Raw genomic sequence first — 16,154 nt, forward strand, 5'->3', positions numbered from 1 at the left:
TCATGTTCCACTGTCACTGCTGCACCTGCATTTTACAGGTGGGAAAATGAAGGCCTAGCAGGGGGTAGATAACTTGCCCAGGATCTTGCAACCAGTAAGTCATGAAATCAGATTTCGCATCCAGGCAGCTTATCTTCAGAACCCCAATTCTTAACCCCTTTGATAATATCTAAAGAGCCTAACAAGGTGCATGGTACCTTGTGAGTGCTTAAAATTGGTGACGGTCTTCACCGTTGTCCTCATTGTCATTGCTGTTTTTTCCAGAACCCAGTTTTGAGAATGCCCAGCATCCTGACCCCTCCTTAATAGGAGTCCCTACCTGAAGCGTGGGAATCAGCCATGCCCATCTGCCCTACAGGCAGGTTAAGGGGGCACCCGTTCTCTGCACTCGCTCTCCACATCCTGGTCTCTGCCTGCCGACCACACATTTCCCTTCCCGTGTCCTATTGTCACCCCTACTCCCTGCCCCTGTCTTGGTACTGCTGACTCTCTGCTCTGTGGGCTGGGACCTTGGACCCATTTCATCTGCACATCCTGTCGGCCATCCCTTTGAAGTGTCCTGCCGTCTCTGTGCAGCTGGCTTGCTCCAAGCACCATCGTTCCGTGTCTGGATTGCTTGCACAGCTTCGCTCCAGCCCCCTGCAATCCATCCTGCTCATGGTGCCTGGAAAATCATCCTTCAGGTCGGCTTTCCCCCTGTTACTCCTCTGTTCCTGATTTTCTCCTGGCACCCTGTCGCCTGTTTCATTAAATTCATACCCTTCCCTCATCTGATTCTGTCCTCCCCACTGAGCCTCATTCTAATCATAACCCTGCTTTCCCTACTGCCTGTAGACCTTTGAGCTTAAATCTGGCTCAGTTCAAATGACGCCTTCTCTGGTTGCTCAGGGAGAATCAGTCTGTCCTCTCCACGAGCAACTCACTGAATTCTGGTTAATTGTACGCATGTCTGTTTCCATGCTTGGCTAAGAGCTTGTGTTAGTCTCCCAGGGCTGCTGAAACAAATGACCACAAACTTGCTGGCTTAAAACAAAAATGTATTCTCTCATGGTTCTAGAGGGCAGAAGTCTGAAGTCCAAGTGTTGTCAGGGCCACACTTGTTCCAGAGGTTCAAGGGGAGGACCCACTCCCTGCCTCTTCCAGTTGCTAGTGGCTGCTGGCATTCCTTGGCTTGAGGCCACGTCACTCCAGTCTCTACCTCTGTCTTCACGTTGCCTCCTCTGCTTCTATCTGTCAAATCTCCCTCTGCTTCTCTCTTATGACACACTTGTGATGGCATTTAGGGTCCACCCAGATAAGCTCCTCGTCTTAAGATCCCTAACTTAATCACATCTGCAAAAACATTACCATATAAGGTAACATTCACAGGTTCCATGGTTTAGTATTTGATACCTTTGGGGGGCATTAGTCAGCCTACTACAGAGTTCTTAGAGGACAAGGTCCAGACCTTACCTCTCTCTGCAGTCTGACTGTGTGCCAGCCACATAGTGGGTGTTCAGTGTGGTTGCTGGTTGGTTGAATAAATGAAGTGGATTGAGTAGAGAAGACGCAGGCAGAGCTCAAGACAGCAGCAAATGATGCCCAGAATTAACCAGTAAGTACCCATTTTGCCCCTACTGTTCCTACAGCCCTATCATACCCTTTCTAATACCAGTTTTAACTAACGGTTCCTGAATATCTGTGGGGGCCAACCGTGTTACCGCCACGTCCACTTCCATGATTCTGTTTCATACTCACAGAAGCCCTTGGGTAAGGTCATTGCCCCGATTTTACAGAGTAGAAAACTTAGATTGATCGGAGGTAGGTTATTGGCGGAAATTCACACACCGAGGGAGCCAGGATACGGTTCGGGTCTTCTGATTCCCTTGCCAGCTTTGATCAAGAGGTGCTACAGTGCTTGCCAGAACTACTGCAGGCCCTCAGTCGTGGTTCTGTGGATCGAGTGAAAGCGTTTTCTGAAGTTTTGGCTTGAGGAGAGGAAGGAAGGAGATGGGATGGGAGAGGAGGAAATGACGGCTTCAGCTCTCTCTCTTGTCACTATTATATAAGCCCCCAGCTAAGCCGCTGTGGACCCGGCAGCTGCCCAGGGCCTGGAAGAAAGGAGATGAGTACTCAGGCAGATGGGATTCACATGTATTCTGTCATTTGAGTCAAGGAAGGGGTGAGGAAGGAGCCAAAATGCTGCGAGGGTCACTTGTTTGTTTGTGTACAGTGCCTTGCTCCAGAAGGATTTATGGAGACCAGGCAGAGAAATTCAGAGAAAGGCAATTCCTTGGATCTGAAGATGCACATGTTGGCAAGAAAAGAGGGAAACGGGAATAGATTGGTGGAATTCCCTGGAACAAGAATAAAAATTACAATTTGGCAATAGAGAGGTAGAAGTTATATATTAATAAAACAAAAAAACAAACAAAAAGAAGAGATTTCATACTGAAGGAGATGCCTGACAAATTCTAGGGAGTGAATGTGGCTGAGACTTGAGCTCTGTGCTCGCATGTGGGGAGGTGGACGGGGGGCACGGGCGTGTCAGCTATGTTGCCTTTGCTGAGGTCACCACAGTGGGCGGAGTGCTGTGCCCTCACCTGGCACGACCCCTCTGGCGCCTGACCTGGGTGAGCCACCCTCTCGCCGGAAGCCACGCTGGGTTTCTGTGGCTCTTTCCCAGTCCTCTTCCTACTTCTCTGGCTGTACCCGCTCAGATGCCACCTCGTCATCTCCCTGCTCTCTCATCATGGGCGACTATTCCCCAAATCCGTTTCTAACCACTGGAATGATAAAGTGTAGAAACCAGGATTTGAACCCAGGCGGTTGGGTTCCCGGGTCTGTGCTCTTAAACCAGTATGCCATGTTGCCTATGGTACCATGTGGTTCTCATTTCTGGGAGACCAAAAGCCCCAGCCCAACCAATGGCATCCACTCCTGTGCGCCAGCCTTGGCCAACCTTTTGGGCAAGGAAGCCTCCTCTGTCTACAGAACAGAGCACCCACTGCCAACCCCAGGCATTTGGGCTGTTCTTGCTGCCTGGGACGCCCTCCACCCCCTCCCACCATTCTTAATCCTCCATGTCTTCTAACGCCCAACACAAGTTCCATCTTTTTTTTTTTTTTTAATAAGATAGGGGTCCGATTTTTTTTTAATTAATTAATTTATTTATTTTTGGCTGTGTTGGGTCTTCATTTCTGTGCAAGGGCTTTCTCTAGTTGCGGCAAGTGGGGGCCACTCTTCATCGCGGTGCGCGGGCCTCTCACTATCGCGGCCTCTCTTGTTGCGGAGCACAGGCTCCAGACGCGCAGGCTCAGTAATTGTGGCTCACGGGCCCAGTTGCTCCGCGGCATGTGGGATCTTCCCAGACCAGGGCTTGAACCCGTGTCCCCTGCATTAGCAGGCAGACTCTCAACCACTGCGCCACCAGGGAAGCCCCCAAGTTCCATCTTTTTTAGTATTTCCATTCTTGTTTCTAGTGTTGCCACAGACTTTTCCCTTATATCTATATTGCTTTGACCATTTCCATAGGAATATAAGAGAAGGAAAGTGTTGATGTATAGAATCATGCCCTATCTTGAACCAGAAGTCTAGCCTAAAGCTATTTATCATTAACTAAAACACAAAATCATTAACTAAAACACAATCTTTAACTGAAACACAAAAAAACCACGATGAAGACAACAGTAACACAACAGCAGCTTATCGTGCACTTTCTGTGTGCTGGGTACCGTGCATGTCACTTTACCTGCATTATCACATTTAATTCCCATGGTGCTATTACTCTGATTTATAGATGAACCATTGGAGGTCTAGAGAGGTGAAGTAGCTGGACCAGAATCACGCAGCTGGCGGGTGACAGCCCTGGAATGCAACCAACTCCCTTGGAATACAAAGCTCACCACCTTTACTTCCCCACAGTTGCAAGCCCTTCCCATTTGCTTTCCCAGATCATTTCCTTTAGTTTCATTCAGTGACATAATACAGTTGGGACTTCCCTGAAGCTCTGGTGGCAGAGAAAACCCTGGTTTCAGGCCTGGCTCTGCCAGTAACTCAGCTGGGTCTGGCTCCTGTCTCTGGGCCTTGGGATCCCCTCCCTCTGGGAGGTGAGGGGTGCACCCTGGTGTGCTTGCAGGCATGGCATTCCAGGAAGCTGGAAAACTGGGCTGTAGCTATGGATTCTCATTCCCATTGGTGGGATGGAGTGGGGAGTAGGCAGAGGGTCAGTTTTCAGGAAAGGGCCAGTGAGATCAGATAACATTCCAGAGGAGATGAGTATACTTTTCCCTTCCATTTTCGTGGTTGATGGAGCCCAACCCAGGGAGGCAGGGAGCTGCTTTTGCCCTCTGCCCAGGGCTCGGCAACACGCTCTGACTTGGGTGCAGACTTTCCTCATGCTCTGGCCTCTCGGGGCCCTCTGTCCCTGCCTGAATGCACCTGCCCCCAGCTTCTCCTCCCTGCACTCGAGAGCAGCAGCTTGGGAGCCTGGAAAGACCCTGGAAAGACCTTCCTCAGCTGGGTGCAGAGCCTCACTTTTCATCCTTTGGGCCAGTGGTCTCAACCAGAGTGGCTTTGCCCCTTGGGGGACATTTGGTGACATCTGGAGACGGTTCCGGCTGTCTCTGAATGGCAGCCAGAGATGCTGCTAAACATCCTAAGTGGACAGGACAGCTTCTCACGAGAAAGAATCATCTGACTCAGAAGGTCGTCTCTTGACGTTAAGAAACCCCATCTAGACCATCTGCCTGCCAGCTGTAAAATGGGGAGGAAGTGGCTAGCTTTCCTACCAGGATGTAATCGTGCATCTGTTCTCAGGAAGCAGGCAGTGCTGTTTGCTGGGGGTGGTGGCTCTGTTGTAACCCAGGGCAGGAAGGAGCAATGTGACTGACAGAGCACCCCGTGTTGGGGATGGGGAGGAGGAAGACACCCTCTCAGGATTTGCAGCTCTCCAGGAAGAAAGCGCTTTGAAAATGCTGCAGCTTGGAGTGAGCTGCTTTGATAGAAGATTGATGAATTTCTGCCAGGTTTTGCTTTAATAGGCTTTTTTTCCCCCCCAGGGACACGAATATTTCTGAGCACTGAGATTCTAAAGTGACTGATGGAAAAATAATGAAACAGAATAGGCAAGGATGTTGCTCTGGACAGAAGGTGACACTGAGTGTTAAGGGTCAGTGCTGGGGTGGCAAGGATATGTCTCGGTGATTCCGGGTGGGGCGAGGGGCTGGTTTGGGGATGTTGCTGAGGTGTCCAAGCTGCCACCTCCCCAGAGAAGGCCAGCGGTCAGAGCAGCCCTCACAGGGAGGGCCGGTAGGATGACTGGGCAGGTGGGGGGAAGTGGGAGGAGACAGGCTGGGTAGGCTGTACTGAGCTACAGGTGGCCGTGAGGACTGTCCCTGGGCTCACTGGAAGGGCTCACGGGGACATCCCTGACCCCGTCTCCCAGAGCTGACTTTGGTCTCAGTGTTCAGTTGGCTGGGAGTCCTCTCAGCCGTGAGCTTCGATTTGTTTCTCTCGGTTGTGGGAATATTGCAACTCCTTGCTTTCCCTTCTTCACACTGGGTAGCAGAAGGCCTAACTCCAGATCTGGGGGTCATCTTCAGCAGGTGAGGGGGTCTGGTGGTGTTTTGTGTAACTCAAGGTCACGGGCATCCCCTGCAGTGGCCCTCGTGTTCGTCATGGGCCAGGTGGCCGTCACCTCAGCACTGCCCTGGCTCGTGGTGCTTGAGAAGCATCTCAATCGGAGCAGCCTTGGAGCCTCTGTATAGGCCTGACACTCATAAATCTATGTGTTTCCATCTATCTTCGCTCTAGGGGCCACTGGAGAGGGCGCTCTTTAAAACATAGCTGTAAAACACAGCTTTCACTGTCTTGCTGAAAACTCCTCTGAGTCACCGCAGTGCCCTCAGGAAAAGGTTCAAACTCCTTAACATGGCTTCTAAGAACACTCTGTAATCTGGCTTCTCAGGGGACCCCACACAACAGCTTCACTGAATAAATGCACCTCGTGCATCTCTCGCCTGGGTCTCCATGCCTTTGCACACGCTGTTCCCTCTGTCCAGCACACCCTTTTCATTGTGTCCCCCCTGGCGAACTCGTATCCACCTGTCAAGTCCCAGCTCTGGTGGTCCCTCCTTTCTGCTCCTGTCTCCTCCATGCTGCTCTCCCAGCTCCTCCTAGACTTTTCTGCTCTGACTCAGACAGCTGCTCCCACTCAGTGGACCCTTCTCAGGTGCAGGGACAAGGGCCTCCTCCTCTCTGCCTTTCTGTTGAAATGGAATTGAGTGAATTTGTATAACATCTGCTCTGGGAGAGATGTCATGCTAGGGCTTCAGCCACATGTTTCATCGAGTCCTCACAACCCTGAGAGATAAGGATTGCTATTCCCATTTGCAGACAAGGGGGCTGAGCTCAGAGGTTAAACAAGTTGCCCCTGATCCCCCAGCTTATAATCATCATAATAGCTGACACTGAGCATTTCCCCTGGGGAAGGCACTCTTTTGGAGTTCTCTGTGTATTAACTCACATCATCTTTGCAACAGCCCTGCGCAGTGAGTACTATCATTAGATCCATTTCACAGATGAGGAAACTGAGATCCAGAGACTTCCCTCATGGTTCAGTGGTAAAGACTCCACACTCCCAATGCAGGGGACCTGGGTTTGATCCCTGGTCAGGAAACTAGATCCCACCTGCTGCAACTAGGCTAAAGGAGCCTGCATGCCACAACGAAGATCCCACGTGCCACAACTAGGACCCGATGCAGCCAAATAAATAAATAAATATATTAAAAAATGAAGAGAAAAGAAACTGAGTTCCAAGGGGACTCAAGGTCATGGAGCCAGTAGGTGGAGGAGCCAGGCTTTGAACCCAGTCAGTCTAGCCTCAGGCTAATTAGCAAGCCTAGGATTTGAACTCAGACTTACTTAGGGAGAGTTGACCTATACCTATTCCTTTACCTCTCAGGAAAGCCACTGTGCCATCCTTGCACGGCTTGTGAGGGTCCCTGACAGTAGGGCGGGCCTGGAGTTCCATCTTGGTGCTCCTGCAGCTCTGCCCAGCTTCTGGAGAAGGTGGTTTTTCTGTCGAAAATACCTGTTTGTCATTCTGATGGCGCCTTCCTGCCTTGGGCCCAGCTGTGTGCTGACCGGCACTGTGGCCGCTTGGGCGTTGGTTGCCCTGAGCCCAGCGGCTTCGTGGCTGACCCCTGTCCTCCTCCGTTGCAGGACACTGCCAGGGGGACGGGTACCGCATTGGCTTTGGCCGGTGTGCAGGGAAAGTGCTGCCTGCCCTCTCTCCGGCCTGAGGTTCTCTCTGCTTTCCTGGAAACACAAGGCTTGAGCACCGCCCTCTCCACCTCCCTGCGGGGGACCAGGGACCCCCACTGTGGCCGCAGGCCTGGTTCTTCATTCAGTAATAAATAAAGCCATCGTGCTCTCTCTCCATGCTCTGAGCCTGGCACGGCTGTGACTGCGCAATGTCTCCTCGTGTTCTTGGTTTGTGTACCGCTTCCTTGAGAGACATTCATTACTTTGTTTTCTAGTTTTTATTAGTGAGGCTGAGGGTCTGATGTTTCTCCTGAGACATTCTAGAGCTCCCAGTATTCTCTGGAACATGGAAAAAAGAATGGCACTTGTATTAGCTCAGATTCCTCCAGAGAAACACAACCAAGTAGATGTGTATATAGAGAGAGACATTTATTTTAAGGAACTGGCTTATGTGATTGTAGAGGCTGGCAAGTCCAAAATCTGCAGGGTGGGCCACAGGCTTGAGACCCAGGGAAGAGCTGCAGTTTGAGTCTGAAGGTGGTCTGCTGAAGAATCCCCTCTTCCAGGGAGATCAGGCTTTTTTCTCTTAAGGCCTTCAGCTGACTAGATGAAGCCCACCCATATTATGGAGGATAATCTGCTTTACCCAAAGTCCACTGACTTAGATGTTAATCTCATCTGAAAACTACCTTCACAGCCACATCTAGACTGACGTTTGAACAAATATCTGAGTACCGCGGTTCAGCCAAATTGACACATAAATTTACGCACCACAGTACCCCTCGCGTTCAGTATTTCTTGGGGCCGACTGATGGATGTACGTGGGGTGCTGACTTGGTTCAAGGGCCCTGTAGCCATATCAGCACATTATGAACCTTTGGCTGAGCCCCCAGGTCAAGGGTTCACACACCTGAACTGTGAGAGGGCAGGTAAAGGGCCAGGGGCTTGCTTTTCTCCTCTTGCAAGCCCACCAGAGTCAGGAGAGTGAGCCTTGCCCCGTCTCCTCTGCCCTACCCACTGCAGGCAGGCAGCCTGGTTGCTGGTGACCACAGGGGAAGAGGATGCCTGGTGACACATCTTGGGCCTCATGGACCCCACACCAGGGCCTGGGAGGATGACTGAGCCTGCGGAGCCTGCCCATTAGATCACGCTACTCATTCATTCATTTATTCACCAAATCGTTATTGAGTGCCTTCTCTGTGCCAGGCACTGTACTAGGCACAAGAGGTGCAGCAGTCACAGAAAAGCTGTGACTTATGATGCCCTTGTGCCCTGTGATGATTACTTCCTAGTGGAGGGAGATAGGCAGGAAACAAATGGACAAGGAAAAGATATACACTATTGAAATGGAGCAGGACCCTATGGTCTATGCCCCCCATGTCCTCCGCCTGCCTTTTGTCTGTGGAAAAACCTTAGCCAAAGGATAAGTTTAATCAGAGAAGTGAGAAAATGCAGAAACAAAGGAAAACAGTCAAAGGAGACCAAATAATAATAGCTTTGTCCTTAAGCAAAGTCAAGGACCTTTAGTTCCTTCTCAGGGGCTATAGATAATATTCTAAGCCATATCCTGTGAGCTGCCTTATAGATACTGAAACCCACACCAGGTGGAGAAGTTAACTACCTGATGATCAGACTGTAGCCATGACATAAGCTGCCACAATTCCGAGAGCTGGCTTCAGAGAAATGGTAACAAACCAACCCTGGAACTGAAGATTAACTGTACTTAAAACCATCAAGATGACGGTGGTCAGATCACCGATGACCAATTTCAAGATGACTGTCGGAGCTGACTGTGCTGTTTCTGCATGTAGCCCCCTCCCTCCGTCTATAAAAGCTCTTGCCCCCTGATTGTCGATTGGGGGGGGAGTCAGCCTTAGGACAGGAGTCCGCCCTCCACCCCCACCCCCAGCATCCAAAGTAAAGCAAACTTTCCTTTCCACCAACCTTGCCTCTTTATTGGCTTTGAGTGGCTAGCAGCCGGACCCCACTTTCGGTTACACTATGACAGATGGGGATAGGTTCTATGGAACAGTGGGGGACATGGGTGCCGTTATAAACAGGGTGGTCAGAGAAGGCCTTAGTGCCTCGGGTTCTTAGTGCTTTTTTGCTCGACAGCTGAAGAAAGTGAGGGATCAAGGCAGATGGACATCTGGGGCAGAGTGCTCCAGGCAGAGGGTCCAGCCAGTGCAAAGACCTGAGAGTGGAGCATGTTTATCAATTCTAAGGAACATTAAGGTATTTCTTTCTCACCTAAAAGCATTTTGGAGCCAGGAAGTCTGGAGTTTGTATGGCAACTCCACAGTGTCATTAGGGACCCAGGGTCCTCATCCTCAGCACATGGTGTTCAACCTCAAGGTCACCGCATGGTACAAAAAGCTGCTGGAGCTCCAGCCAACACACCCAAGTTCCAGGCTTGCAGAAAGAAAAATTCAAGAGGTGAGGGTTGGGGGGATGAAGGGCTGAAGGGCCCTCCTCCTAGCTGAGTTAGGTACCCTTTGAGCAGCCTTCCTGGGAACCCCATACTACACTTTTCTTGTGTTTTATTGCCAAGAACATAGTCACAAGACCACACCTCATTGCAAGGAAGCCTGGGAATATAGTCTTTTAACTGAACACATTGCTTCCTCAGCTTAAAAATCAGAGCTTGATTGCTAAAGAAGAAGGGGAGAATGAATCCTCGGGGGTGGGGTGCAGCTCGTAGTCTCTGCCACACACAGGCTGGGAAGCATCGTGCGCTGAGGCTGAACTGGTCTTGCACAGCTGATTTTATTCCACGAAGCTGCGCCCTGGGGCCATGGTCTTCAATGCTTTGCTGATTTCAGTGGAAATCCTGTACAGTAAGTCCCCTGCATACAAATGAGTTCCGTTCCAAGGGTGCGTTCGTAAGTCCAACAGAGTTAGCCTAGGTACCCAACTAACACAATCGGCTGTATACTGCTGCTTTTACACTTGCTTCCAGACATCCTGGGCTTGAAATAAAGACACTGTACTACTGTACTCTATACAGTACTGCACAGTAAAGTGGCCAAAAGCACAACCACTTGTAGAGGATGCACACACGTGACAATATACTCCAGACACGTGAACTAACTTAACGTGATTGGACATGCAAACGCATGTTCTCATCTTTGAAAGTTCACAACTTGAAGGTTCGTATGTAGGGGACTTAACTGTAGAGTCACCAGGGTCTCCCAGAGCCCTACTGCCTAGATAAGATTGATCCAAACATGTATTCTCTGAATTTGGAAGACCAAAGTCTTCCTTGGGTTTGTTCTGAATTCCTGTGGGCTGTGTTCCCAGGGCCACCTCTGCTCCTGCTGACTCCCTGAAATCTCTGTTCTCCACCCTGTGTTTGGGTTTGTTCACTTAGCTCTATCTCCTGGCATCAGCATGCATGAGTGACCCATCTTGTTTTCCTCACCTAAATACACCTAAAGAGCTACTGCACATGGCAGATCTTCACCAGAGGTCCCTGGGTCGTGGGCAGAAGTCATCTAAAATCATTATCAATCCACTTGCCCGCTGGCAGCAGAGAGTGCTGATGCCAGCTATGGAGATCACATACTTATCCCCTCACTGTGCATTTAATGGGCTTAGGGGCTGGTGATGCTGGATGAACCCGTTGGATCCGGCCCTGGAGTCTGAGACACACACAGGGTGGATGTTAATAGGGGGTCTGGCGTGGGATTTCTCCAACGATTACTTTCCCTTAACCTTCAGCAACATGAGCCTCTTTGTCTTCCAGCCTCGATCTCGAAATTCCCATTGCCAGCTCCAGATGAGAAGTGAATTTAATAGTCTTTAGTTCGGGAACTGAGCTCACTGAAACCTACCTGTGTATAATGGTAATGAAATAGACAAAAATGCTTTTCATGGCCAAATTTTCTCTTTTTAACAATGGTATGTTAAGAACTAGAGACGTTTGATCAAATAGATGGAGCTGACAGATCTGGTGATGAACATCCCAAGGCAAATTGGCTGTAATTATCACTATATCTTCCTTATTAATTCATACTTCATTCACGCTTCCTGTTTTAACCAGTGGCCCATGATGAATCTAAATGGATGACTATGCAACTGAGAATAGAATCCATTTTAAACTTCACTTGATCAGGAGGAACAAGCCTTGTGATGTTTCTGACAGGATGCGGCCTGCTGGAGTTTATACTGGAGGGTGTCAGAGGGAGCTGGCTGGACTCGGGCATGCCACTGTCCTGGGCCTGGCAGGCACTGGGTACCAGGGCCCAGGAGCCCCTGCCCTGGGTGGGTGGGGAGCAAGGAAAGAGGAACCTTGTTGCTTTCACCGTGGGACTTCCCTGCCCTGCGCCCACTCACTCACACTGGTTTACCTTAAAATGCCATTTAGAGCTATTCTGAGGATGAGGGTAGATTTGAGCCAAGATAATGTTTTTGAAGACAAGGGAACTTTAGGATTTTTTTTTTTTTTTTTTGGCTCCACTGCTCAGCATGTGAGATCCTAGTTCCCCAACCAGGGATCGAACCCACGCCCCCTGCATTGGAAGCACGGGGTCTTAACCACTGGGCCACCAGGGAAGTCCGGGAACTTTAGGATTTTAAGTATCGTAATTAATAATTATCTCAAAGAGTCTCGATACCAAAATGGACCTCCAAAGTGTTTACATTTAAAATTTTCTTTTCTTTCTTTAGTTCGGGAGCATGTTCCTTTTAGCAACCCCAGAAAAATTAATGTGGCAGGGTTGCATTCCACAGTAAGAGTTTGTTTTCTGTGTATCTCTCTCTCTCTGTCCTCTCTGATACCCCAGGGCTGAGGGAGAGGCAGAAAGTTACTCAAAGAACTACCGAGCTATGGGAGATGGTTACAAATGATGCTTGCTTGAAGGGTCTGCTTTGTCTGTTTGGCTTTGGTTTTTTTCTGCCCTTAGAGAGAAACTAAATAAGACTGGGGCCAGTCTTATTTTGAGGCTGTCTGCCAACAGCACACAAAAGCTGGAACAATAAGACCTTTCTTGAAACGGGATCTGGATGGAACATCTCTGTGTCTACAGAGGACTTGATCCCAGAGATGAATACACTATTGCTGTCTGTGATTTTTGAGCAATGTCTGTCTTCATTAGATTTTAAGCTCCTGGGGGCAGAGTCAGCTTTTGCTCATGGAAAGTTCTTCATTACCTAGCACGGTGCCTACCTAGCACAGAGTAGGCACTCAATATATACTTGTTAAATAAATGACTGAATATCTGGGAGATTATTAGGGACAGGGATTATGTCGTATTCATAAGTCCACCCCTGCTTGGCCAAGAATACACATGGAGACCCACTTATGTCTCAATATTTAAGAGATACAAGTGAAGCTACAAACTGTTAAATGCTCTCTATTCTCCTACCTTGGCATACACATTTTCATAATTACAAAACAAAAATATTTGCAAAGCTATGGCTTTTATATGATTGAAAACTGGCAAAATATCAAACATAAATGAATATAATTATCATTGCACTTGAAGAGTGTTGATGGGCTTGTGATGTTGGAATGAGCATTTAAGATGTACAAATTCATGAATTGCTATATCAATATTTTTAAAATAAAATTTTATTTTTTAAGTTAGTTTTTCTTGCCTTAATTTCATTAGAATCACTAATTATCCTATCTTAATCAAGCTTTTCACATAATTTGGGTTTTATTGACAGACTAATGTAAATGATTACAAAGTAAATTGAGTTATACTCAAAGTATATGAAATGTAAATATTTTCATCAACACCTTAAATGTTAAAAATTGAAAAATTTACTTTATATTCATTTCCAGTTATTTTTCTTTGGCATTCAAAATTATCTATTAAAAGGAAAAGGCAAGATACAAATTATAATTAAAGAACATCAGCATTTCATATCAAGCTTATTTAAATCAAGTTGAAATGTTTAAATTTATTTTTTTTAATTCGATTAAATCCTATTAAGTGCTTTTTATAAAAATAAAACTATTCATAATCCTAGTGTTCAGTGACCATCTGGTTGCCAAAGTAAAGAATTAGTATCACGCTCCATTTATGTTATGTCGAGACTTATGTATATATAAATTAATCTGAATTAGTTAACATTGCAAAATGTGCCCTAATTGCCACGTGCAGCTGTTGTGAATCCCGTACCAGAACCACAGATTGGAAAACAATCAAGAAAATGAATTTTGGGTAGGACTGAAAAATGACACAGGTTGGGGCAAGAATCAGTTGCATCCATGCTAGGAGGAAGTATTGAGTGACCTAATCAGTCTCTTCTCTTACCAAAGTGCTTTCACTCCCCCGCGCCCCCGCCGCGGGAGGGAGGACGCACCCATCGCCAGCGCTGGCAGTGACCCACCACACGGCTGTGTGGCATTCACATGGGCACTTTTATTTTGAGGACACAGCCCAGAGGTGTGAAGAGGCGTTCCCCTGGGGCCTGGGCAGCATTACTCTTGAGAGGTTACGTAGGATACAAGTGGGGCCGCATCAGGATGAGTCCCAAGGGGAGAGGGGCGCGCGTGCTCTTGAATATATTCATGTGTGTGTGTATGTTTGTGATATGCTGAGCCCTCCGGGGCATGGATCCCAGGGAAAGCCCGCCTATTCCCCAAGCCTAAGGGCACTATTGCTTCTTTACCTCCATCTCTGGACCCCGCACTGTCTCGGATAGTTTTTGTATAAACGAAGAGACTTGTTCATTTCGCATAGCTACTGAGTGGCAGAGCTGAGACTGGATTCCGCAACTTTGAACTTCTAGGGCAACACTTTTCTCAGCCTGGCAAATTGTGGTGTTTTGTGGGGGGGTTTTTTGAGAAATGGTAACATTTTATTACCATTAAAACAAATCTTTTTATTTGGAAATAATTTCAAACTTACAGAAAACTTGCAAGAATTAGGATAGTATAAAGAACACCATATAAAGACCACACCAGAAGTCTCTGGCCATATTTAACTACTGTTAACATTTTACCCCATTTGCTGTGTTATTTGTGCTCGCTCTCTCTTTACATGTACATATGTTTATACTCTCCAATATGATATATGTAAATGTATATATACTCTGAAAGCCTCCATGAAGTGGCTGGGGACCGATGAGGACTCCCTCATTGAGATCATCTGCTCAAGGACAAACCAGGAGCTGCAGGAAATCAACAGAGTCTACAAGGAAATGTACAAGACCGATCTGGAGAAGGATATCATTTCCGACACATCTGGTGACTTCCGCAAGCTGATGATTGCCCTCGTGAAGGGTCAAAGAGCAGAGGATGGCTATGTCATTGATTATGAACTGATTGACCAAGATGCCCGGGATCTCCGTGTTGCTGGCATGAAGAGGAGAGGAACTGATGTTCCCAAGTGGATCAGCATCCTGACCAAGCGGAGTGTGTGCCACCTCCAGAAAGTATTTGAAAGGTACAAGAGCTACAGCCCTTATGACATGCTGGAGAGCATCAAGAAGGAGGTCAGAGGAGGCCTGGAAAATGCCTTCCTGAACCGAGTCCAGTGCATTCAGAACAAGCCCCTGTATTTTGCTGACAGACTGTACGACTCCATGAAGGGCAGGGGCACTCGCGATAAGGTCCTGATTAGAATCATGACCTCCCACAGTGAAGTGGACATGTTGAAAATTAGATCCGAATTCAAGAAAAAGTATGGCAAGTCCCTGTACTATTACATTCAGCAAGACACCAAAGGCAACTACCAGAAAGCGCTGCTGTACCTGTGTGGTAGGGATGACTGAAGCCCGCGATGGCCCAAGGGTCCAGGATGGCTGCTCTGCGCTCCCAGCTAACAGTTCTACACAGTCGGCTTGTGGCTAACAGTCCCCTTGTGCCCATCCCTGGGAGGATGACGTTAGCACTGCCCATCCCACCCGCTCCATCCTTAGTTTAGTTGCCTAAGCATTACCTGGCTTTCCAATCTAGTCTCTCTTTATAGTCAAAGAAATGAACATTCCCAGGAGTTGGAAGTGAAATCTATGATGTGAAACACTTTGCCTTCTGAGTACTGTGTTGTAAACAGATGAATAAACTGAATTTTTACTTTAGGGAAAAAAAAAATAAAGGTAATAAAAAAGAGTTCACCTTCATCGGGCAGGGGACGGTGGCACCCCTTAATTGCATTACCTCAGGGATTTGCCATTTTCCTTCTCTCTGTTGTATTGTAGGGGCCCTGATCACCTTAACAACCCACAGAACTTCATGAGTGTCTATTATATAGATGACATTATGCTAACCGGCTCTGGTGAAGTAGCAAGGACCACACATGGCACATGCTTGCCAGAGGGTGAGAGAAAACCCCTATGGAAGTCCAGGAGCCTGCCATATTGGAGAACTTTCTAGGGCTCCAGCAGTCGGGGGCATGTTGGGATATTCCCTCTTAGGTGAGAAACCTTGCTTTTCCTTGCATCATCCATCACAAAGAAAGAGGCTCCATGGGTGATGGGCCTCTTTGGGTTTTTGAGGCAATGGGAGCACATTTGTGTGTGCCACTCTGCTGCATTTACCGGGTACGTTATAAGGCTGCTGGTTCGGAATGGGACCCAGAGCAATTAAGGGCTCTAGAACGGTTCAGGCTGTGACGAAAGCTACCTGACCAATTGAGCCTTAAGACCCAGCAGACCCAATGGTACAGGAAGTGTCTGTGGCAGATAAAGATGCTGTCGGGAGCTTCTGACTTTCCCCAGTAGGAGAATCAGAGTGCTGACCCAACTGCAGTAAGATTGGAAGAGAGGACTCAAGGCAGTCTTGAGGAGATGTATGTAGAAGCATGTCTTTGAAGGAGCCCTGAATGTGAAGATATCCATGTGCCACCTAAATGCCTATCAAAAGGTATCCATTGCAGAGAAGGCTGTCAATAATCAGGTGGACACGATGACCCAACCTGGGGATGCCTTCCCTTCTCCACTCTGGTGTGTTCTCAGTG

General features: G+C 48.1%; 2 protein-coding genes across 5 annotated transcripts in view; both read left to right on the forward strand.

Annotated features, from left to right (window-relative positions):
- The window catches only part of FAH (fumarylacetoacetate hydrolase), a 31,690-nt gene extending 22,605 nt beyond the window's left edge, over window positions 1–9,085 (forward strand). For 2 of the 4 annotated variants that reach the window (XM_007194229.3, XM_007194231.3), the window contains one exon: window positions 7,204–7,430. In XM_007194229.3, coding sequence (XP_007194291.2) covers window positions 7,204–7,283 — 80 coding nt within the window. In that variant the 3' untranslated portion in view covers window positions 7,284–7,430. Of the gene's footprint in view, window positions 1–7,203; window positions 7,431–8,268 lie in introns of those variants that run through there. The other 2 variants (XM_007194233.3, XM_007194230.3) reach the window with 2 other exon arrangements.
- On the forward strand, window positions 63–15,558 carry LOC103000621 (annexin A2-like). The gene is made up of 3 exons (XM_057543786.1): window positions 63–683; window positions 1,465–1,594; window positions 14,297–15,558. Exon 3 carries the CDS (start codon window positions 14,302–14,304, stop codon window positions 14,968–14,970), a length of 669 nt encoding a protein of 222 aa, XP_057399769.1. The 5' UTR covers window positions 63–683; window positions 1,465–1,594; window positions 14,297–14,301; the 3' UTR covers window positions 14,971–15,558.
- The last annotated feature ends 596 nt before the right edge of the window (window positions 15,559–16,154 follow it).

The sequence above is a fragment of the Balaenoptera acutorostrata genome, chromosome 3, assembly GCF_949987535.1.
Source record: "Balaenoptera acutorostrata chromosome 3, mBalAcu1.1, whole genome shotgun sequence".
In the NCBI taxonomy this organism is placed as follows: Eukaryota; Metazoa; Chordata; class Mammalia; order Artiodactyla; family Balaenopteridae; genus Balaenoptera; species Balaenoptera acutorostrata.

Coding starts and splice junctions, on each gene's coding strand:
- LOC103000621 (XM_057543786.1), top strand. CDS start 14,302: ATGAAGTGGCTGGGGACCGATGAGGACTCCCTCATTGAGATCATCTGC.